The sequence below is a fragment of the Prosopis cineraria genome, unplaced genomic scaffold (genome assembly GCF_029017545.1).
Source record: "Prosopis cineraria cultivar Desert tree isolate PC_DT_omini unplaced genomic scaffold, ASM2901754v1 PC11, whole genome shotgun sequence".
NCBI classification, from domain to species: Eukaryota; Viridiplantae; Streptophyta; class Magnoliopsida; order Fabales; family Fabaceae; genus Prosopis; species Prosopis cineraria.
Genome location: NW_026555342.1, coordinates 19,006,555 through 19,032,460, shown reverse-complemented (window position 1 = coordinate 19,032,460; position 25,906 = coordinate 19,006,555). Strand labels below are relative to the sequence as shown.

Genomic DNA, 25,906 nt, shown 5'->3' with positions numbered 1-25,906 from the left:
GATGTCAAAATTAAGGTTATATGTAAGAATAAGATTACTGTAATAAATCAACAGAATTTCCAAACAGAATCGATGAAAGCTGACAAATATGATGAGGATCATGATAGAAGCAAAGAATCATAATTGGAAATCAACATTAAAGTTAAGAAAATATGGAGAATATTTATTACCATACTCATGCACACCTTAACCGGTAGGAATTAATGTCATTATATTAAGCATTCATGATTGGATATATTCAAACAAAGAAGAGCCTCAGACAGCTAGACATTGATGCAGCATCATGCCAGAATGAAGAGTTCAGATAGAGAACTCAAGCATTCTAAAAATCATCGAAGTGTTGTATCAAGAGCTTCAGAATAACGTCATCTAGCTTATGAGGACTATGTAAATGTTTGTTTAGGGCGATAATTTGTTTCTATGGTAAACTGAGAAAATCCCTTTGGGTGTGAGTACTTGCTGCTTGTTGGCTATCACGAATGGACTTGATGACATTATGAAACGGGATCATGAGGTGGCAACTAATGGGCCAGAAAATGTTAATATTGTACTAGTGAAAGAAAAAATATCTTTTTAATATTCTCAACAGCTAGATATGGTGCTTGGAAGATGCAATAACCAGAAACAGAATCCATGGAGTAAGGATGATGATTTTTAATGAATAAATTATTGCTAATTTATTTGCTTGATGTCTAAGATAGTCGTTTCATTGTTCTTTCTTGTTCAAATCATGTTTACTAATTCGATTCTTTTAACCACTCTGAATGTTTGAGTGGACTTTAGGGTTAAGAACATTGAAGAAATAATTGTATCCATTTATCTCATGAAATTCATTAATTGCAATCTTAATTTTTTTTTGGGTGATATTTCTTACTCTGTTAACAATTAACATGGGTATTACTTGCAAAACATAAGCTCTAAACATAAGTGAACACTGCTTCAAAAAAGACAATAAAAGACGTTTCTTATTGGATAGTTCTTTGAGCAACCATCCAAAAAGTTGAGGCGGAAAAGCACATTGGATGGTTGACTAAGGAACAGTCCAGTATCTGTCATTATATTGGATGGTTATTTTGAAAACTGTCTAATAAGCGTTTTTGAATTTATATTTTTTTGAATTTTTTTTTTTTGGGAAATACATACTGGACGATGGTTGGATAAAACCGTCCCATATGCATTTCATATAATGAATGATTATATCAAATAATCATCCAATATAGATTTTAAAAAACAATTCTCTGCGGCAGTCTCCTCTCTCACCTGCTGTCACAGCGTCTGTCCTCCTTTGATCTCTTCTCTATCACCTGCAACAGCCAAGTGCCACCACCTACCCCTCATTTCCGGTAAGACCCCCATCTTTGGCAACCCACTCACTGTGAAGGCGTTCGTGACAGTGGGTTTTCGTAAACTCTCCATTATCATTTGTGCGAGCTTGAGATTTCCATAGGGGAAGCGTCGACGCCTGATTTATATTAGGTAAGTATACTAAAATCCATTGCATTTCACTATATGGGTTGCGAATTTGGTGATTTTGCTCTCGTAAATCTCTGGGTAATTAGTTTTTTTGGATGTAAGTAGTGGAAATTTTCCTTGTAATGTTAAATCTTTATCTTTATTGCAAAATTTAAATTATTGTTATGGGTAGGTTTAAAGTGCTTGATTACGTGAGAGTTTTGTTGTATTTTTCTTTTTGTTTCCAATTTTAGATTAATTTTTTTTGCATTTTTTTTTTTTGCTGTGGCAATGTGGAACTCATTTGATTGAAATTTTTTTATCATTTCATTCTTTAGTTGATTGTTGATTAGTGTTTGAAGTTTGACAAAGATTAGAATTGTTTACAAGTACTTTGAGCTTACTCGAATTTGTAACCGATATATGAGTTTTGGCTTTAAAATGCTTGTTGGAGAAATACTATATGATATTGTTTTGTTGATGATGAAGTCGTTGTTGTGATTGAAATGAAGGCAAAATGCCTATTAAAGTTCAATTTGAATAAATTTGTTGTTGAATTGTGATTTTGTATTTCTTTGAATTAATTTTTATAAACCCTCTTGCTGAAATTTGGTAATTTGTTTGGGACCTTTTTGAGATTCTTGTTGGATTGTGAATTTATAATATTGTGACCTTGCTGAAATTGTGATTGAAATGAGGGAAAATAGCTTGGGAAGTCCCATTTTCAAGTGATTTTATTTTGAAACTAATAGTTGACATTTTAATTTGAAAATAATATTTTAGATTTTAGTTTAAAATAATAGCTTAGGTTGTAGTTTGAATGTAATTGTTGTTATTTGAAATTAAGTATAAAGAGAGGGAAAATTGCTTTGGAAAGTCCCACTTTTAAACCATTATATTGCTGAATTTTTGTTTAAGATAGAGTACCTACAATTAGTTTAATAGAATTGTAAGTATTATCTTAAATTTAATTTGCTTAGAGAGGTATGATATATATGTGAAAGCATGTGCCTTATGACTGATTGAGTTAGTAGTTAATTTATCTATTAAACTAACTCTTTTAATATGATTGAGCCACTATTATCATTTTCCTCAATAATTCTTACTAGGTTGAGAGAGATCATATATAAGGATGTCTTGCGAATAGAGTAATAAAAGAATATATGGATGGGGTGAATGAGTTTGTTAAATTTGCACTAGAGCATGAGACATATCATAATAGCGTTATGTGGCCTTGTGTAAGGTGTAGGTTATAGTAATTAGAAGATAATAAATGTTTTTATCACTATTAATTTAAACAATCAATACTAGATAATTAATTCAATAACATATTTATTGGTTTTTCTATGCAATGCCCACAACAAAAAGCATACACTAAGAATTGTGGATACTTCATGATGGGGTTTCTCAAAGACATGATCACCCACAAGATGACTCTAATTTGCACCAAGATAAGTATGTTATTCAACTTCAATTATATGTAATTATGAATTTTAATTTACTCAATTAATTGACTAACTTTGTTGTCATATCAAATTAGTTCAGTATTACCCTAACTCTTACTAGGAAGAATTTGAGGACCCTCACGTTCATAAGTTTTCTAGCTGTGGGCAAAAAATGAGTTGGATATTCTTTTATATAGTTTTTCACATTTAGGTTTTATAAGTTAGGATAGTTTTGAGCAATTGTATAGCAAACTGTTTTGGTTTTTATAATTTTAATCAAATCATTAGTTTATGTAATAACCCATAATATTTTAGTACAAATTATAATTTATGATGATATATTTTAAGTTTATTTTTACTAATTTTGGGGTAGATTTAATAAGATATATTGGTGGCTCAGTGGTAACTTTGTTTGATAAATATTTTTAGGTTATAGGTTCACTAAAAAGTATTTGGTTGGATCTCGGATAGTATAGTTGACATCATACCTTTGGCTAAGAGGGGCTCATTGTGGAATTGAGTAGAAGATCAATTTTGAGAATATCTTCATTTTGATTTAAATATTTAATGATGTATTGTATTTTGAGTATATGACCTAGCTAGGAGCTCCAACATTTACTATAGATAGGATCTTGATGTGTTGTCCATATTACTAATTTAGTTCTGTAAATGGTTGTTGTAGAGATTTTGAGAAGTCCTATTTATATGGAAGATTTTGTCAAAATTTTTATAGAAAGTTTAGGAATCTTTTTGTTTATATAAAAGTTTGTTGCAATGATTTCCAATCCTATTGCAAATGAATAAAGATATTAAATTATATTTTTTCTTGATCAAGGCTTAAGGAATGCATATTTGTATATGTATCCTGTGCTAGTCAAGCCTAATTTTTGGAGCGTGGCAAATTTAATGAGTTTGGGTTTATACTTTGTTAAAGTGTACATAAAAAAATGACATTATATTACTTTGGGCATTAGGGAATTAAGGAGTGGCTCCTATTGCAAAAGAATCAATAACATCCCAATTAACTTATCAAAAAATTTCTTTTATTGCAACATTATTTTTCTTAAATACATCACATGACTATTTCAAATGTTGAATTAATTAAACTACTTTAACTCTTGAAGTCATGACAATATTTATAAGATAGAAGAAAATGCTTTTACAAGTTCTAGTACTCCTTTATTTGATAAATTTAAATATGAAAATTGGTGAATAAGTTTATGAAATATTAGTTGTGAATTTTTATATTTAGAAAGATTGATGTTTTAAACAATTTATGCGAGTTTGTTATTGGAAAGAGAAAATTATACTAGGTAGGGTACTTTTTTTATGGATGAATGAATTGGGTGAAGTAATTCTCAATCCCATCCCCTTCTTTCAGCCGGCTATCTATTGCAAGAGAGATCAAGATTGAGAGGAGTGTTATATGTGGGAGCTTTGTTTGAGTGATATTAGATCCTAAAAATTTATTTAGTTGGTGATCTAGCTTCTCTCTCTCTCTGTTTTTTTTTTTTATATTTGAGTTTTGATAAGAGAGAGAAATCTAGATCTTGATAGATTTTGAATTTTTTAGGTGTTCCCAACTAATTATTTTATTGTTAAAAGAACTAAGAATGTTAGATTAAGATTTTACATGGTTTAGTTTTGCCCTAATAATTGATTTTGATGACTATAGAGTATGATTTAATATTCTTAGAGACTTACGTTAAATAAAGAATGATTTATTTATAATATAATGGTGTGTAAAATTTCTCTAGAGGTTTAATCTATTTAAAAATAAGATGGACATAAGGATTAGAGTTGAATATATAAAACCGAGAATTTGGAGGATATAAAAACAGACTTTTGGAGAAATAAGGGTTTAAAAAGATTATTATTAAATTTATGGAGGTGATAAAAAAGGAATAAAAATTCATGGAAATTAATTTAAAGGAATAAAAATTCATGGAAATTAATTTAAGGGAAAGAATAGTTTAGAGGTTAAATAAGTAAGGTTGGGAGCCGTTAGAGTTAATTTTATAGAAAAAATAAATTATTGAGATGTTTTTAAGAAATTATAGTTATTATTATTAATTTTGTAAAGTAACGTTTGAGTTAGTGGTATTAAGCACATTCCTGCAAATGTAGCTTTAGCTTGACAAAAAGATAATAATTGTTAACAAAATTCTAGAATACTATTTTGTAAAGTCCATGTGTTTGATTGGTTTTCTATTTGAATTATTTGGCTTGAACATTTTATTAATATTAATTTTGTTTCTTTCAATTCTATAATTTGTGTTTCTTTCAATTCTTATATTAATATTTTGATCCCTTTCAAGCATTCTATAATTTGTCAGATTGTTTTCAGTTTGGGAAGATATCTATTGTGATTACTCAGCTTGAATGAAGCACTTGATTGAAATCTCCTTGAATGAAGCAATACTCATCATTATGTCACTTGAATGAAAAATCTCCTAACAAAAAGCCACAGAGCATTCATAGTTTGGGAGGTTGATGGTATCCAATTCCAAAAATCTCGGCGTTCTATACACAAAAGAGATCAATGTATTCCACAAAATAACTTAAAAACTAAAGGTTATATTTTTCACAAAATAATTTGCTGATTTGGAAAATTGCGCACAAATAATTTTATTAATAAAAAATAATGCAATGAAACATCAATTCCACTAAATGCTTTTAAATTTTGACCAAGAATACTTTTTTAATTTGAATTGCCAACAAATCTATTGTTGGTATTCACATCTTCCATTAACATAACATTTCTTGCAATCCATTTCGTAATTGTCAACTTTAAAAATTACTCATTTTGGACGTGATCCACTTGGCCACTTCATTTTATTATCCAAGGTATATAAAGAATTAAAACCTTTCATCCCACGAAATAATCAATCAAAAAAATAGTAGAATATATTCTTTTAATTATATTAGCAAATTATTTAATATCAGGACACGCTAGCTGACAATGAAAACGACAGAACTAACCGAGGTTTGAAGACCCTTCCAGCCATATATATGTTAAAATATTAAATTGTTTATGTTTGAAACTATTATCAAATTAGGCACAGACAATTTCATTAACAAAAATAAATGGGACAAAGATCCGCGTGGTTGTACTAAACGCTATTAATTTGAATTGTCAACTGATTGGCATATTTACCATCTTCAATTAATATCCTAATGAGGTGAAAACTGTAGCAGAAGCTGTTGGCAATTTTATCCTGTGACCCAAGAGACTTGTGAATGTGATTTAACCTGTGATATGCAATTTTATTATGTGGCAGCTTTCCTAAAATGTTTTCTTATTAACTATTTCTTTCTTTTTTATTATGTATAATAGCTTTTCTCGTCAAATCTCCTGAAACTTTCAGAACCCTCGTTAACTCCACACCAACGAATGATTTTAATGGTGTATGATCCATCATTCAAACTCAAAGATTTAGAAATGAATTTGGAGGTTGTGGGTAAGAAAGACATGATAGTGACAATTGAACGAGAAGATTTGCTTCGACTTTTATCAAATAGTCAACTGATCACACCACACATTGAACTATTTATGATGTAAGTTTGTATTTTTTTAATGAAATTAACTTAATTATCAAGTCTAGTGATCTAACACAATTGCATTGCTATAGGTACCTTTATCATTTGTGCATCATATCAGGCAAAGGTGACAAGTTCGGATTCCTTTGTCCACATCACATGATAGAGGCAGGGAATACTCTAGAGTTAAGGGTCCAGTATCTCCAACAAAGAATATATGAAGTCAAGAAAGATATTTTTATGGCTCCATACGTGCATTCGTAAGGATCAATTTGTAATTAACAGTTTTTTTGATGTAGATTTACTTTAACTCATCATATTTTACAGGGATCATTGGCAGTTGTTTGTTCTTTCAATGAAGAGCAACACTATTGTCTTCTTATGTTCCTTCCATTACAAACTTGGGAAGGAAATGAAGAATACAATAGATTCATAAGTATATTTGTGCAAAAATATTTAATATAATTTACACTAAATATTTTAGTTACTAACTTGGTGATCTTGAGCATATAGCAATGAAAACATATCAAAATGTGGTCTTGCAAAAGTACAAACATGAGCTCAAGGATCCTACATGGATCGAGCCAAAGGTAATATTATACTTTATGAATATGTTCAATTACTATGATTTTTTATGATTTATTTTTATACAGAGCCGTGACAACCAATGAAGATGAACTTGTGCGGCCTATATGTGATGAGACATATGCTCAACATTATCACATGGGCATGACTGAATTTACAAAAAAGGTAAATATATTTTTAAAAGTTTTATTTTATTATGTTATTTGAGAGTACATAATAAGTCTCCTTTACAAATTATATTTTAGATGTCTGACAATTCGGATCCATTCCCTGAAGCTAAAATTGAAAACATTTGTATACGTTGGGCAACTTATTTTGGGAAGAATTTGTGAGTTTTGTAGAAAGTTTCTTACAATTTAAGAAGTTTGTTAGTTGTATACAACTTTTGAAAACATTTGTTGACATAATGTTTTGGATAGCTCAATAGTTTTTAGATATTTTATAGATAACTTTCAGTTTTGGATAGTTGTTAATTTAATTTTATATTAAAAATTGTAAATAAATTGTGCTGTCTGATTTGGCTGTGGATGTTTATTTTAAAAGTAAAATACACTTTTTATAGTGATTATTACCATAACTGGTGTAAAAATTACTATTCTACATTGGTTAATGTAAAAATTGGTGTAAAATAGAAAACTTTAGCGGTTGGCAAAGAAACGGCTGTAGAAAGTCCACTTTCTACAGCGTTTGTATTCCAACCACTGTAGAAAGTGCTCCAGTTTTTAATTTTTAAATCGTTGATCCATTTTTTACATAGGTTATGGTTAGTCAATGTAGAATATGTATTTTTTACAGTGGTCGTATAATCGAACTTTTTATATCCCCTGTAACAATATCGCATATTTAACCGCTGTAAAAAATCATTTTTGTAGTAGTGCATATAACATTTCCCACAACCAGTTCCATAATTTTCAACTTTTAAGTTACTCATTACAACCTGAACTTTTAACTTACTCATTTTGAACGCGTGCCACTATATCTTTTATATATATATATATATATGATAATGTAAAGGAATTTAACTTTTCCCCCCTTAAATCATCAATTAAAAATGAATAGAATATAGGGAAAATATCATCTAAAGACCCTTGTAATGCTTTGTGATGACTCTCTATATTTTTATATATTTTAAAGAGTTTTATTGATCTTTTAGAGAGTCATCTAGTTATTTTTGTTTATTTGTCTTGTGTTTAGTGTTTATTTTGGTAGCAATTAGCTTGTCTTGTAAATATTGTATTTTGATTTTGTTTTAGATTATTTTATTTTATTAATTTGAGTCATTTTGGAGTTTATGAAATTTTACAATAGCTTGGAGGAGGTGAAAAAAGAAAATATAATGAATTTAATGAAGAAATTGAATTGTTATGATCACCCACTACAGCAGCTACCACAGCGGGTTAGTATTATAAGGCAATTCTAAACAAGAAACAGAGCCCGCTACAATGCTTGATGAAGCAGATTTTGCACCAAAAGCGCACAACATTAGTTTTTCAGATAGAAAAGTGAGAAAACATGAGGGTTTGAGCAAGTTTGACTTTTGGGAAGTTCTCTGGACTAGTGGAGGCAATTTTGAAGGCTGGGCATTGACCTAGAAGCTTGGAGGAAGAGGATTCATCCATATTTTGTGATTTCTTCTAGTTTAATCTTGTTTTTCTCCTTCTTCTCCAATGTTTCTGGTTTGACTTCTTTATTTTGCTACTGTGGGATTGAATATACTAATGTATAGCTAGATTTTCTTTATGACCTAAGCAACTATAAACTTGTTTATGTATTAGATACTATTTTCTCCGATTATTCTATGATTAATGTTGGTTTTGGGTTACTTAATTTTATTTATTGTGACTTGCTTGATACTTGGCCACCATTAAGTTAAGACCTAGGGGTTTGGGGTTTATCTTAGAAAAGGAAATCTTAAATGGACCTTGAGATTAGGTAATATGGGATTAGAATTTATTCTAATTTGCCATTAGGATAGAAATATACCTCTTAGACCCATATAATCATATTATAGTGTTATTAAACTTTTAATGCTTCTTGGATAATTGTGTTAGCATTTGCATTATTATTTAAGAGAGGTTGTAATTGATTTGGAAGACAATTTCAACTAATTAGACTCTAGATTAACCAAAAAAAATTAATATTAGGTAATTTGGAGGAAATAGATTGTAAGAAGTAAATAAGGATTAGGAGGTTAGGTCATCTCTTTTACGAAATTGTTGTTTGGTAGAATTAATTGTTTTTGAATCTTAATTGTTGATTTTTTTCATTTATAAACTCTCATACATGATTTGCTTGACTTTAATGAAATTAAAAATTTAATGCCCACTTGCCATTGTGTTTAATTTTCTGTGGGATTGACTTTGATACGTTACTATATTGTATAGTGACCTGTATACTTGTGGTGTCTATTTAATTTTTGTGTGCATCATTTTAATATTAAAAAAGACCCTAAAAATCTAAAATATCCTTGCACCCTCTTGGGACCTATAAGAAAAATATGATTTTGGGAAAAATATGAAATTATAACGTGAATTATATTAGGTAGCATTTCAATTGATAGATTTGAAATTTAGATTTTAGATTTGAAGTCATGCATTTCAAGTTTTAATTTTCAAATCCATGTATTTAAAATTTTTTGTTTGGATAGTTTACCAAATTTCAAATAAAAAATATAGATTAAGTTGAGATGCAAAACGAAAATGAAAAATTAGAAAAGACAAGTTTATTTCTATTTTTTAATCAAGAAGACATGAAAAAAGATCTGAGAGCTATAAAAGCATCAACAAAATTGAAGATGCTGAGAGAATGAAATGTTTGAGTAATTCGAATTTTAAATCACTAAAGTGCAAATTAAGTTTAGAATTACAAAGGAATTAAAATTTGAAATGAAGTATTTGAAACAAATCTAAATTCATAAATTTTTTTGTATTCAAATAAGAGATTTGCTTCAAATTAAAATCCAAGTCTCCATTAATCAAAACACACAGTGAGTAAATTATTCAACGTCAAAACTAGCTAGCTAGCTGATATTGGAAACGACAAAGCCAGCCAAGGGGCCGAACTGCTACAGTACAAATCTAACAGTCCAACGATGGCCAGTAGTCTTGCACGGCCAGTCATAGAAGGTAAAACCTAACAGTCTAATATTGACACATCAATTACATTCCATTTCATAGAAAAATCACAAAAATTAATCAACAAAGCTAGGTTTTCGAATTCAAAGGTAAAAAAAACAACTTTGCGAATTCAAAAAGACGAAGAATGAAGAATGAGCTCATCTTATCACTTTCACGTTTACGGAACATGCGAAACTGTTACTCTCTTAACACGAAAGAGATACTTTTCGTCCGTACTAGAAGATGCTCTTTCATGCTTTAACGTAGTCTGAGGAAACAGTACTGAATGGTCAACTGATACACATGCATGCCAGAAACCTAATAGTCAACAGCTAGTTCCCATCGCACGAAACTATTACGGATTAGATAATGACATTTAAAACCTAATAGTCTGGATATAGACTCAGCAAGCATGATTTGGTCAGAAGGGGCAGGCTTTTCAAATAAAGTTTCAACAAAATGGAAAACTTTGACTATTCCAGCCAAGGACAAGGTCATGGCTTTCAAGTATATAAGCACGCAACACCAGGCCTCCTCATCACAAATCAAACTCATTGCAATTCATAAAGCTTTTCATTTCAAAGCAAAGCAATAGAAAGAAGGAGAAAGGGGAGGAGGAGGAGGAGAAGATGGGCGGCTTTACAAGCAAAACAATGCATTCTCATAAGGTGGCCGATCAGTTTGAAGAAGAGAAGAAGCATATGGCTAGTCCTGGAAGCATTGCAACGAACTGGAGAGAACTAAGTGGCGAACATCATTGGACAGATTTGTTAGACCCACTTGACATCAATCTCCGAAGGTATATTATACACTACGGAGAAATGGCTGAAGCTACTTATGATGCTTTTAACTCTGATAAGGCATCCAAGTATGCAAGAAGGAGCCGTTATGGAAAAAGAGATTTCTTCTCGAAGGTGGGTTTAGAACGTGGAAATCCTTTCAAGTATAAGGTGACAAAGTTCCTGTACGCAACCTCAGAGATCGATTTTCTCATACTAGACGATGTTGAAGAATCAAACTGGATGGGATACGTCGCGGTGGCCACCGACGAAGGCAAAGCCATGTTAGGGAGGAGGGACATTGTGATTGCTTGGAGAGGAACTGAGCAGGTGATGGAATGGATCAAAGATATTCAGTTCCTCTTGGATGATGCTCCACATATTTTTGGAGATGATGCTGAATGTAAAGTACACCGAGGCTTTTACTCCGTTTACACAGCAACTAACTCCCAATCAGACTTGAACAAAACAAGTGCAAGAACTCAGGTATAATACATTTGTTTTATCATTTTGTCACCACAGCAATTTAAGCCACCGCTATATTTTATAGATGAAGGGAGATATTTAATGTTATTCACCTCTCATTGTGCAGGTCTTGACTGAGATTAGAAGACTGGTTAACAAATACAAGGATGAAGAAATCAGTATAATAGTAACCGGACACAGCTTAGGTGCGGCACTTGCAACACTGAATGCGGTGGACATTGTGAGTAATGGATGTAACATCCGAGAAGATGAATCTCAAAAGGCTTGTCCAGTCACAGCCATTGTATTTGCCAGCCCTCGAGTCGGAAACTCAGATTTTAAGGAGTTTTCTTCTAGTCAAAAGGATCTTCGAATACTGCGAATCCGTAATAAAAATGATATAGTTCCGAGGCATCCTTTCTTGGGTTACGATGAAGTAGGAGAAGAGTTGGAGATTGATACTCAGAAATCAAACTTCTTAAAGCAACCGGGGGATTTTAAGAGTTGGCACAATCTGGAGGCGTATTTGCATGGAGTTGCAGGAACGCAAGGGAGCGAAGGGGGATTTAACTTAGAGGTTAAGAGGGACATAGCACTTGTAAACAAAGGCATGGGTGCTTTGAAGGACGAGTATAACATTCCTGAGGCTTGGAGGATTGATCAAACAAGGGACTGGTTCAACAGCCAGATGGTACTTGGAAGATGCAAGAACCGGAATCAGAATCTGAGGATGATGACTTTGAATGAATGAATTAGTTAATTTATTTGTTTTAATGTGTATAGTAGTTTCGTTATTGTTCTTTTATCTCTTGATTATGTATCATTAATTTGATTCTTTTAGTCACTCTGGATGCTTGAGTGAAACTTAGGTTCAAGGACATTGGAGAAATATTTGTATTCATTTATTCATGAAATTCTTTGACTGTAATTTTAAAACTTTAGTGACATAGCACTTGCAAAATATAAGCTATAGGAGAAGTGGAATCTACTATATGTTTCAAAACAACAGTAAATAGATTCATCAATAATTTAAAATATTATCTAGATTAAATTATGATTTTCACAACAAATAAAAAGTATCAACAAAAAGAAAAAGTTGAAGTTTATTCATATTAATAGGATGGCACGAAAGGTCCAATTCATAGTGTGCATCTTGTCTTTATATAATATATATATATATATATATATATCTTTGTCTTTAGCTTCAGCTTTTCTTTCAAGTTTCGTAATAATTAGGATTTTCAATCATATTGTAAATATATTCTCATCTCCTAATGAACATATAAAATATTGTAAGTTAAATTCACTTTTATTAAGAATATACGCACTTGCGGATTGCTTAATTTTTAATTTTTTAACCCAGATCAAAGAGATCCAAGACTACAAATTGTTTAATATTGTAATTTTAATTCCCCATATTCTCCTTGGGCATTTTAAAATAGTAAACTTTTCGGTTTTAAGAACCCCTACTACAAATTGCCTAATCTTTCCTAAAAAAATATAGTAAATTGTTGTACCATAATTTTCAAGTAAGTCGTCAGAGCGTGTTAGCTCTTGAACATCACGTGAATTTATGTCAAAATTAAGGTTACATGTGTTTAGTACGAACAACATTACTGTAATGAATCAACAAAATTGCCAAAGAGAATCGATGAACGTTGACAAATATGATGAGGATCATGATAGAAGAAAAGAATCATAATAGGAAACCAACATTAAATGTAATAATCCTAAATAAATTTAAAATAAATAAATATATATATATAGGTTAACTTGTTTTAAGTGTGTTTATATTAGTTCTTGAAATACATATAATAAGTTAGAGACTTGGTTCAGTGGCAGCTGAGGAGGACTTCAATCCGGAAAAAAGACCAAATGAAGAATTAAATTTTTCCTTCTTTTTTGCTATGCGAAATTACCAGATTGTCCTTCTCCCATTGTAATATAATTCTTTTTCTTTTCCTTCTCCAGCAGATTTGTGCATGAGTCAAGAGAGCTGTAGACTTCACCAGAAACTTCGAACCCTTTTCGTTCAGCCCTTCACCCATTATCATCATCCCTATCGTTAAACTACTCGCCGGTGACCTTGGGAGCGCCGGAAAAATCCACCATGGGAGACGTTCAATAACTGGTTGTTCTCCCCTGTTTTCGCTTCGTTTTCTTTTATCTTGCTGTCTGTGAATGGTGCCAACGTTCCAAGCTTCCTCGTTGTTTTTCTTTCGTCCGTCTCAAGTGCTGTAAGTTCGCCGGAAGTCTTTTGCTCTTCTCGCGTTGGAGTCGTGCAGCGAACCTTCTCTTTTCTTCTTCTTCCTTTCAGCTCGTTATACAGAGCTGTGACTCATCTTGCTTCCTTGTTCAATTTCAGTTGAGCGAGGTACAGATTATAGGATTTTTTTTTTGTTGCTACTGTTAAGTTTCTCAACTATGTTTAGTTTGTTATGCTTCCTTCTACTCGTCCTGATTCTTGCTCTGTTTTCTCAAATTTCATTCATATGTTGTTAATGAATGGAAGAAATTAGCTCGCTGGAAGTTGGTGGATTCGGTTCTCTTCACTTCCTTTTGAATAGTGCTTCGTTTTTCCTCTTGCTCAGCCGTGAATTTCATTTTCCTCCTCCCCTGCTGTATGCCGTTGGACCATTTGAGGTGAAGAATCTTGATCCCTTCTCTTTTTCTTCTTGGTAGCTAACGCACCTATGGGTATGATGGGATAACATTGAAATTTGCTTTTTATTTTTTTGATTGTCTGTTGCTGCCCATGACTAAAATATATATATATATATATGTGCGCGCGCGCGCGCAGTAGTATTGAAGAATGATGAAGAAAGAGATGGGTCATAATTTTAGATTTAAATTGATTTTGTTTGATTTGGTTAATGCTAAAGAATTTATTAAGGTAAAATTAGAAGAGATAAGTAACTTCTAAATATTGATGGAAATTATTGATTAGGAATTCACCTGTAGATTTATAAAGGAATTTAAATTATGGGTTTATACACATAGTTATTTGTATATTTAAAGCTCATCTGATATTTGGTAAATAGTTAAAGGTTTTAGATTGAAATGGTGGAAGTAATGCACCTAAGGTAAGAGGTGCAAAGATTGGGAGAAAGCTTCTATCCCGAGAAAAAAAAGGAAGGAGAAAAGTTATTAAAATCATATATATTTATATTTTATAGGGTGTGTGGAAGAACAAGACCCTGAAAGGACTTAAAAGAAAATACTTTCGAGAATTTAGAATTTCAACAGGTAAATGAATAGCATTCCTTATGAGCATTCATTGAAAATATTTTATTAAAATATTTCATTTTTTATGAATTATGTTAGTTTTAGAAATTTTGAAATAATGATGAAGAATAGTCATATTATGATTTGTGCAATTTTTCAAGAAATATATTTTTTATATTGATGAAGGCACCTTTGCCTATTGAATTTTTAAAATTTCTTGATTTCATGATTAGCGCAAATTTGTACATTCGTTATGGTGTATCGGTTTGACAAGTTTCATATATTTAAAGCAATTCATGCGAATTTGACCTTGAAAATAAAAATTTGACTTCACAAATAATTATTTCTCTCGTATGTTTGAAACGGGATTTCTAAGAGAACTCTATACAGAATACTACTACTAACGGCAATTTTGTTAGTCCGTAGCGTGCTGTGATTAAACACTAGCAAGTTTGTTTTGTGAGTTTTAATCTCACGTTTGGTATTCATGGGCTTCGTACCCGCATTTGATTTTATGGCATAAGCCGCGTTTGGTTACTTATCCTCGTGGGCTGTGTGTCCACGTTTGTTCCGTAGCTATAGCTGCGTTTGGTTACTTATCCTCGTGGACTGGTGTGTCCACGTTTGTTTTCGTGGCATAAGCCGCGTTTGGTTATTTACCCTCGTGGACTGAGTGTCCACGTTTGTAATCTGTTCTGTTGAGTTCTCAAAATTTTAAATGTTAAGTATTATGTGTTTTCAAAATTTACTTGATTTTAACTAGTAATTTGAATCACTTAAGTTATATGAGAGCAGATCGTTTTCTTTAAGCATGATAACATAAATTGTTTTCAATTTACTCTTATTTTATACGTATGGTTATGACTTACATGTTTATAAATTTTGATAGAATTGCTTTTAACTAGCTGGCACTATTATTAGAAATTATTGATTAAAATTTTAAGAAATTTTTTTTGGGAATGCTATTCACTGAAAAAATTATTTTGGCCTCAGATTTATTAGCTGACGCTGATCCCACCAACGACCTCAAAAAGGGCAACTAGCTACAGTGGGTGGACTTTTTTTGATTGGTATTGTTGCTTTAATGTAAATATATATATAATTTGTCTGCCTTTTTGATTTGAAAGCAGTAGCAGATGTTCCACATAGGTTGTTGATGAATTTTATTTTTGGTTTGTATATTGATAGTTGGCTGGAAGGAGCTACGCTCCTGAATTATACTATTATTGTAAAAATTTTTGTTGTAGAAATTTTGGGAGATCCTAATTACAGGAGAGGTTTTGCCAAAATTTCTACAAAAATGTTAACACTTTCTTATGATGATGAATTTAAAGAAGTTATTTAAATTCTCATATGATTTGATTGAATTTTGCATTTCTTGAAAGATGAAATAAATATTCATTTGAAGGCTTACAGGAATGTGAAAGTGATTCACACCCGTGCCAGTCACCCTCTATTTGGGGCGTGACATTAAAGTTGAGAAAATATGGAGAATATTTATTATCACTATACTCATGCCAGAATGAAGAGTTCAGAGAGAGAACTATCAAGCATCCTAAAACTCATCGAAGTATTACATCAAGAGCGTCAGAATAACGCATCTAGCTCATGTGGACTATGTAAATGTTTGTTTAGGGCGTTAATTTGTTTCTATCGTAAACTGTGAGAAAATCCCTTAGGCTATGAGTACTTGCTGCTTTTAGGCATTTACCAGTGGACTTGATGACATTATGAAATGGGATCATTAGGTAGCAACTAATGGGCCAGAAAATGTTAATATTGTACTAGTGAAAAAAATCTTTTTAATATTCTCAACAGCCAGATATGGTGCTTGGAAGTTGCAATAACCAGAAACAGAATCCATGGAGAAAGGATGATGATTTTTAATGAATAAATTATTGCTATTTTATTTGCTTGATGTCTAAGATAGTCGTTTCATTGCTTTTTCTTGTTCAAATCATGTTTACTAATTCGATTCTTTTAACCACTCTAAATGTTTGAGTGGACTTAAGGGTTAAGAACATTGGAGAAATAATTGTATCCATTTCTCTCATGAAATTCATTAATTGCAATCTTAACTTTTTTGTGATATTTCTTATTCTGTTAACAATTAACACGGGTATCACTTGCAAAACATACGCTGTAAACATGAGTGAACACTGCTACAAAAAAGGCAATGACGTCTCTTATTGGACAGTTCTTTGAGCAACCATCCAATAAGTTGAGGCGGAAAGCACATTTGATGGTTGACTAAGGAACAGAACAGTCCACTATCTGTCATTATATTGGATGGTTATTTTGAAAACTGTCTAATAAGCGTTTTCGAATTTATATTTTTTAAATTTTTTTCTGGGAAATACATAGTGGACGATGCTTGGATAAAATCATCCGATATGAATTTCATACATTGGATGATTATATCAAATAATAATCCAATATAGATTTTAAAAAACAATCCTCTGCAACAGTGTCCTCTCTCAGCTGTTGTTACAGCATCTCTCCTCCTTTGATCTCTTCTCTATCACCTGCGACAGCCAAGCGCCACCACCTACCACTCATTTCCGGTAAGACCCCAATCTTTGGCAACCCACTCACTGTGAAGGCGTTCGTGACAGAGGGTTTTCGTAAACCTCCGTTATCATTTGTGCGAACTCGAGATTTCCATAGGAGAAGCGTCCACGCGTGATTTATATTAGGTAAGTATACTAAAAGCCATTGCATATTACTATATGGGTTGCAAATTTGGTGATTTTGCTCTACTAAATCTCTGGATAATTAGTTCTTTGGATGTAAGTATTGGGAATTTGCCATGTGATGTTAAAACTTTATTGCAAAATTTAAATTATTGTTATGTGTAGCTTTAAAGTCTTGATTACGTGAGAGTTTTGTTGTGTTTTTGTTTTTGTGCGAATTTTAGCCTAATTTTTTTGTTTTTGTTGTTGTGGCAAAGTGGAACTCATTTGGTTGAATTTTTTTTTATCATTTCATTCTTTAGTTGATTGTTGATTAGTGTTTGAAGTTTGATAGAGATTAGAATTGTTTACAAGTACTTTGTGCTTACTCGAATTTGTTACTTATGTATGAGTTTTGGCTTTAAAATGCTTGTTGGATAAATGCTATATGATATTGTTTTGTTGATGATGATGTGGTTGTTGTGATTGAAATGAGGGCAAAATTCCTATTAAAGCTCAATGTGAATCAATTTGTTGTTGACTTGTGATTTTGCATTTCTTTGAATTAATTTATATAAACCCTCTTGCTGAAATTTGGTAATTGGTTTGGGACCTTTTTGAGATTGTTGTTGGATTGTAAATTTATAATTTGTGTTGTTGGATTGCGACCTTGCTGAAATTGTGATTGAAATGAGGACAAATAGCTTGGGAAAGCCCCATTTTTAAGTGATTTTATTTTGAACTAATAGTTTATATTTTAATTTGAAAATAATATTTTAGATTTTAGTTTAAAATAATAGCTTATATTGTAGTTCGAATGTAATTGTTGTTATTTGAAATTAAGTATAAAGAGAGGGAAAATTGTTTGGGAAAGTCCCGCTCTTAAGTTATTATGTTGCTAAATTTTTGTTGAAAATAGAGTACTTACAATTAGTTTAATAAAATTATAAGTATTATCTTAAATTTAATTAGCTTATAGAGGTACAATATATATGTGATAGCATGTGACTTATGACTGATTGAATTAGTAGTTAATTTATTTATTAAACTAACCTTTTCAATATGATTGAACCACTAATATCATTTTCCTCAATAATCCTTGTTAGATTGAGAGAGATCATAGATAAGAAAAGGACATATGTGAATAGAGTGATGAAAGAATATATAGATGGGGTGAAGGAGTTTGTTAGAATTGCACTAGAGCATGAGATATATCAAAATAGCATTATGTGCCCTTGTGTAGGGTGTGACCTATAATAATTAGAAGATAATAAAGCTACTTATCACTATTAATTTAAACAATCAATACTAACTTGATAATTAATTCAATAACATATTTATTGTTTCTCTATACAGTGCCCATGACAAAAGCATACAGCAAGACTTGTGAATGCTTCATGATGGGGTTTCTCAAAGATATCATCACTCATGAGATGACTCTAATCTGCACCAAGATATGTATGTATTCAACTTCAATTATTTGTGATTATAAATTTTAATTTACTCAACTAATTAACTAACTTTGTTGTCATATTATACTATTGTAGTATTACTCAACTTATTGGGAAGAATTTGAAGACCCTCACATTGATGAAGTCATTGAATAATGATGTGAGTACTTTTTCTAACTGTGAGCAAAAATTGAGCTGGATATTCTTTTATATATTTTTTCTCATTTAGGTTTTATAAGTTAGGATAGTTTTGAGCAATTGTATAGCAAACAATTGTGGTTTTTATAATTTTAATAAAATCATTAGTTTATGTAATAACCCACAAATTTTAGTTCAAATTATAATTTATGATAATACAATTTAAGTGTATTTTTACTAATTTTGGGGTAGATTTTACAAGATATATTGGTGGCTCAATGGTAACTTTGTTTGCTAAATATTTTTAGCTTATAGATTCATTGAAATGTATTTGGCTTGGTTTTAGATAGTGTAGTTAAAATTATACCTCTTGCTAACCTTTGAGGAGCTCATTGTTGAATTGACTAGAAAATCAGTTTTGAGAATATCTTCATTTTGATTTAAATGTTTAATGATGTGTTGTATTTTGAGTATACAATCTATGTGGTCCGACATTAACTATAGATAGGGTCTTGATGTGTTGTTTGTATTACTAATTTGGTTCAGTAAATGGCTATTATAAAGATTTTGGGAGGTCCTATTTACATGGAAGATTTTGTTGAGATTTTTATAGAAAGTTTAGGAATCTTTTTGTTTATATGAAAGTGTGGCGTTTATTTCCAATCCTATTTCAAATGAATAAAGATATTAAATTAGATTTTTTCTTAATCAAGGCTTAAGAGATGCGTATTTATGCATGTATCCTATGCCAGTGAAGCCTAATTTTTGGAGCATGACAAGTTTGAAGAGTATGGATTTATACTCAATTAAAGTTTACATAAAAAATTGACAATGTCACTTTGGGCATTAGGGAATTAAGGAGTGGCTCCTATTGCAAAAGTGTCTAAGTAGGAGTCTAGAAGTTGTGTACTTGGGAGCACATTGGGTTAGTCGATAACATCCCAATTAACACATCAAAAAAATTCTTTTTATTGCAATATTATTTTTCTTAAATAGATCACATGACTATTTTAAGTGTTGAATTTTATTAAACTATTTTAACACTTGAAGTCATGACATATATTTATAAGATAGAAGAAAATTCTTTTACAAGTTCTAGTACTCCTTTATTTGATAAAGACAAGTATGAAAATTGGTGAATAAGTTTCTGAGACATTAGTTGTGAATTTTTATATTAAGAAGGATTGATGTTTCAAACAATTTATGTGAGTTTGTTATTGGGAACAGAAAATTATAATGGTCAAGGTAATTTTTTATGGATGAATGAATTGGGTGAAGTAATTCTCAATCCCATCCCCTTCTTCCAGCCAGCGATCCATTGCAAGAGAGATCGAGATTGAGAGGAGTGTTTTATGTGGGAGCTTTGTTTGAGTGATATGAGATTCCCAATTTTATTTTGTTGGCGATCTACCCTCTTCTTTTATTTTTCTTTTTGATATTTGAGTTTTGACAAGGAAAGAAATCTAGAGCTTGATAGATTTTGAATTTTTTAAGTGTTCCCAACTAATTATTTGATTGTTAAAAGAGCTAAGAATGTTAGATTAAGATTTTACATGGTTTAATTTTTCCCAAATAATTTATTTTTATGACTATAGAGTATCATTTAATATTCTGAGAGACTTATGTCAAATAAAGAATGATTTATTTATAATATAATGATGTGTAAACTTTCTCTAGAGGTTTAATCTATTTAAAAATAAGATGGACATAAGGATTAGAGTTGACTATATAAAACTGCGTAATTGGAGGATATAAAAACAGACTTTTGGAGAAATAAGAGTTTAAAAAGATTATTATTAAATTTATAGAGGTGATAAAAAAGAATAAAAATTCATGGAAACTAATTTAACGGATAAAGTAGTTTAAAGTTTAAATGAGTAAGGTTGGGAGCCGTTAGAGTTAATTTTATAAATAAAATAAATTATTGATATGTTTCAAGAAATTATATTTATTATTATTAATTTTGTAAAGTAAGTTTGAGTTAGTGGTATTAAACAAATTCCTGAAAATGTAGTTTTAGCCTGACAAAAAGATAATAATTGTTTACAAAATTCTAGAATACTATTTTGTAAAGTCCACGTGTTTAATTGGTTTTCTATTTGAATTATATGGCTTGAACTTTGTAGCATTCTTTTGGGTTTCTTTCAATTCTTATATTAATATTGCGATCCTTTTCAAGCATTATATTATTTGTCAGATTGTTTTCAGTTTGGGAAGATATCTATTGTGATGACTTTAATTTTTTCAAGCATATGCTTGTTGATATGGTCATGAACTTGAATGAAGCACTTGATTGAAATCTTCTTGAATGAAGCAATACTCATCGTTTTATCACTTGAATGACAAAACTCCTAACAAAAGCCACATAGTTTGGGAGGTTGATTGTATCCAAATCTGCAAGTCTAGGCGTTCTATACACAAAAGCGATCAATGTATTCCACAAAATAATTTAAAAACTAAAGGTTATATTTTTCTTGAAATAATTTGCTGATTTGGAAAATTGCTCAAAAACAATTTTATTAATAAAAAATAAATGCAACGAAACATCAATTCCACTGAACGCTTTTAACTTTTGACCAAGAAAACGCTTTAATTTGAATTGTCAACAAATCTATTGTTGATATTCACAACTTCCATTAACATAACATTTCTTGCGATCCATTTCGTAATTATCAACTTTAAAAATTACTCATGTTGAACGTGACACACTTGGCCACTTCATTATATTATCCAAGGTATATAAAGAATTAAAACCTTTCATCCCACAAAATAATCAATCCAAAAAATAGTGGAATATATTCTTTCAATAGTAGCACAATATTTAATGTCAGGACAAGCTAGCTGACATTGAAAACGACAGAACTAACCATGGTTTGAAGACCCTTCCAGCCATATATATGTGAAGGTATTAAATTGTTTAGGTTTGAACACTTACAATCACAATTTCCTAGTAAATAATTTTTCGATCAAAATTATGGTCAAATTAGGCACAGATAATTTCATTAACTAAAATAAACGGGACCAAAGATCCGCGTGCTTGTACTAAAAGCTCTTAATTTGAATTGTCAATTAATTGGCATATTTACCTCCTTCAATTAATATATATAACATTTCCTACGATCAGTTCCATAATTATCAACTCTTAAGTTACTCATTTTCAACGTGTGCCACTATACCTGGTCAAAAAAAAAAAAAAGAAGAAAACAACGTGTGCCACTATATCTTATATACATATATATATATATATATATATATAATTTACACGATAATGTAAAGGAATTTAACCTTTTTTCCTTAAATCATCAATTAAAAATGAATAGAATATTGGGAAAATACCATCTAAAGAACCTTGCAGTGTTTTAACATATAAAAAAAAGATCCTTGCACCCTCCTGGGACCTATAAGAAAATATGATTTTGGGGGAAAAGATGAAATTATAAGGTGAATTATATTAGGTAGCATTTTGTCTGATAGATTTGGAATTTGAATTTTAGAATCCTTTGTTTAGGTAGTTTGAAAAATTTCAAATGAAAAAGTCAAATAAATTGAGATTCAAAAAAAATGAAAAATTAGAAAAGACAAGTTTGATTTTATTTTTTAATAAAAAAGAGATGAAAAAAGATCAAAGAGTCATAAAAACATTAACAGTACTGAAGACGTTAAGAGAATGAGATGTTTGAGTGATTAGAATTTCAAACAATTAGAATTTAAATTAAATTTAGAATTGTAAAGAAATTATAATTTGAAATGAATTTGTATTTCAATCAAATATAAATTCATAAATTTTTATGCATTCAAATAAGAGATTTACTTTAAATCCAAATCCAAATCTCCAGATTTTCAAAACACAGCATGAGTAAATTAGTCCAGGTCAAAACTAGATAGCTAGCTGATATTGGAAACGACAAAGCCAACCAAGGTGGCCACACTGCTACAGTACAAAACTAACAGTCCAACTATGGCCAGTAGTCTTGCACAGACCATCATAGAATGTAAAACCTACCAGTCTGATTATATTGACACATCAATTACATTCCATTTCATAGAAAAATCATAAAATTAATATCAAAGCTAGGTTTCCGAATTAAAAAATACTTTACGAATTCAAAAACAAGGAGAATAAAGAATGAGCTCATCTCATCATTTTCACGTTAACAGAACATGCGAAACTGTTACTCTCTTAACATGAAAGAGATACTTTTCGTTCGTACTAGAAGATGCTCGTTCATGCTTTGACATAATCAGAGGAAACAGCACAGAATAGTCAACTGATATAAGTGCATGCCAAAAACCTACTAGTCAACAGGTAGTTCCCATCGTACGATTAGGTCAGAAGGCGTAGGCTTTTCAAATAAAGTTTCAACAAAATGGAAAACGTTGACTGTGCCAGCCAAGGACAAAGTCACGGTTTTCAAGTATATAAGCATACAAAACCAGGCTTCTTCATCACAAATCAAACTCATTGCAATTCCTAAAGCTTTTTATTTCAAAGCAAAGCGAACAGAAATAAGGAGAAAGAGGAGGAGGAGGAGAAGATGGGTAGCTTTGCAAGCAAAACTATGCATTCTTATAGGGTGGCCGATCAGCTTGAAGAAGAGAAGAAGCATATGGCTAGTCCTGGAAGCATTGCAACAAACTGGAGAGAACTCAGCGGCGAACATCATTGGACAGATTTGTTAGACCCACTTGATATCAATCTCCGAAGGTATATTATACACTACGGAGAAATGGCTGAAGCTACTTACGATGCTTTTAACTCTGATAAAGCATCCAGGTATGCAAGAAGGAGCCGTTATGGAAAAAGAGATTTCTTCTCCAAGGTGGGTTTAGAACATGGAAATCCTTTCAAGCATAAGGTGACAAAGTTCCTGTACGCAACCTCAGAGATCGATTTTCGCATACTAGACGATGTTGAAGAATCAAACTGGATGGGATACGTCGCGGTGGCCACCGACGAAGGCAAAGCCACATTAGGGAGGAGGGACATTGTGATTGCTTGGAGAGGAACTGAGCAGATCATGGAATGGATCAAAGACATTCAGTTCCTCTTGGATGATGCTCCACATATTTTTGGAGATGATGCTGAATGTAAAGTACACCGAGGCTTTTACTCCGTTTACACAGCAACTAGCTCCGAGTCAGACTTCAGCAAAACCAATGCAAGAACTCAGGTATAATACTTTTGTTTACTATTTTGTCACCACAGCAATGCAAGCCACCGCTATATTTTGTAGATGAAAGGAGATATTTAATGTTATTCACCTCTCATTGTGCAGGTCTTGACTGAGATTAGAAGACTGGTTAACAAATACAAGGATGAAGAAATTAGTATAACAGTGACCGGACACAGCCTAGGTGCAGCACTTGCAACACTGAATGCTGTGGACATAGTGAGCAATGGATGTAACATCCGAGAAGACAAATCTCAAAAACCCTGTCCAGTCACAGCCATTGTATTTGCTAGCCCTCGAGTTGGAAACTCAGACTTTAAGGAGTTTTCTTCTAGTCAAAAGGATCTACGAATACTACGAATCCGTAATAAAAATGATATAGTTCCGAGGTACCCTTTCTTGGGTTACGATGAAGTTGGAGAAGAGTTGGAGATTGATACTCAGAAGTCAAACTTCTTGAAGCAACCAGGGGATTTGAAGAGTTGGCACAATCTGGAGGCTTATTTGCATGGAGTTGGAGGAACGCAAGGGAGCGAAGGAGGATTTAAATTAGAGGTTAAGAGGGACATAGCACTTGTAAACAAAGGCTTGGGTGCTTTGAAGGATGAGTATAACATTCCTGAGGCTTGGAGGATTGATCAGAACAAGGGATTGGTTCAACAACCAGATGGTACTTGGAAGATGCAAGAACCAGAATCAGAAGCTGAGGATGATTATTTTGAATGAATGAATTAGTTAATTTATTTGTTTTAATGTATATAGTAGTTTCATTGTTCTTTTATCTCTTGATTATGTATCATTAATTTGATTCTTTTAATCACTCTGGATGCTTGAGTGAAACTTAGGTTCAAGAACATTAGAGATATATTTGTATTCATTTATTCATGAAATTCTTTGACTGTAATTTTAAAACTTGTGACATATCACTTGCGAAACATAAGCTATAGGAGATGTGGAATCTACAATATGTTTCAAAACAACAGTAAATAAATTCATCAATAATTGGAAATATTATCTACATCAAATTATGTTTTTTTAAAACAAACAAAAAGTATCAACAAAAACAAAAAGTTGAAGTTTATTCATATTATTAGGATGGCACGAAAGGTCCAATTCTTAGTGTGCATATATATATATATATATCTTTGTCTTTAGCTTCAGCTTTTCTCTCAAGTTTCGTAATAATTAGGATTTTCAATCATATTGTAAATATATTCTCATCTCCTAATGAACATATAAAATATTGTAAGTTAAATTCACTTTTATTAAGAATATACGCACTTACGAATTGCTTAATTTTTAATTTTTTAAGCCAGATCAAAGAGATCCAAGACTACAAATTGTTTAATATTGTAATTTAAATTCTCCATATTCTCCTTGGGAATCTTTCCTAATAAAATATAGTAGAATGTTGTACCCTAATTTTAAACCAAGTCGTCAGAGCGTGTTAGCTCTTGAACATCACGTGAATTTGATGATGTTAAAATTTAGGTTATATGTGTACTCTGTTTACAGTTAACATGGGTATAACTTCCAAAACATAAGCTGTAAATACAAAAGTGAACACTACTACAAAATAATAATAATTTAATAATAATAATAATAATAAATGATGCCTCTTATTGGATGGTTCTTTGAGCAACCTTCCCATAAGCTGAGGTGGAGAAGTATATTGGATGGTTGGCAATAGAATAGTCAAATATCTGTTATTATATTGGATGGTTATTTTGAAAACCATTCAATAAGTGTTTTCAAATTTAGATTTTTTAAATTTTTTTTCTGGGAAATACATATTGGATGATGCTTGGGTAAAACTGTCCAATATGCATTTCATACATTGGACGGTTATATCAAATATTCATCCAAT

The 25,906-nt window shown here is 31.3% G+C and overlaps 2 protein-coding genes and 1 long non-coding RNA gene across 3 annotated transcripts; all 3 read left to right on the top strand.

Annotated features, from left to right (window-relative positions):
* Nucleotides 1–10,743: 10,743 nt before the first annotated feature.
* Nucleotides 10,744–12,359, top strand: LOC129287243 (phospholipase A1-IIgamma-like). Its single transcript, XM_054923433.1, is given in 3 exon segments — nt 10,744–11,403; nt 11,510–12,038; nt 12,041–12,359. Coding segments are annotated over 3 exon segments (1,254 nt in total). The 5' UTR covers nt 10,744–10,767; the 3' UTR covers nt 12,130–12,359.
* Nucleotides 12,360–13,374: 1,015 nt separating this feature from the next.
* Nucleotides 13,375–15,793, top strand: LOC129285218 (uncharacterized). Its single transcript, XR_008587113.1, has 3 exons — nt 13,375–13,756; nt 13,895–14,025; nt 15,601–15,793. It is a non-coding gene; the product is annotated as an uncharacterized LOC129285218 (long non-coding RNA).
* Nucleotides 15,794–23,337: 7,544 nt separating this feature from the next.
* Nucleotides 23,338–24,929, top strand: LOC129284749 (phospholipase A1-IIgamma-like). The gene is made up of 2 exons (XM_054920206.1): nt 23,338–24,039; nt 24,145–24,929. The coding sequence occupies exons 1-2, from the start codon at nt 23,404–23,406 to the stop codon at nt 24,763–24,765; spliced, it is 1,257 nt and encodes a 418-aa protein (XP_054776181.1). The 5' UTR covers nt 23,338–23,403; the 3' UTR covers nt 24,766–24,929.
* The last annotated feature ends 977 nt before the right edge of the window (nt 24,930–25,906 follow it).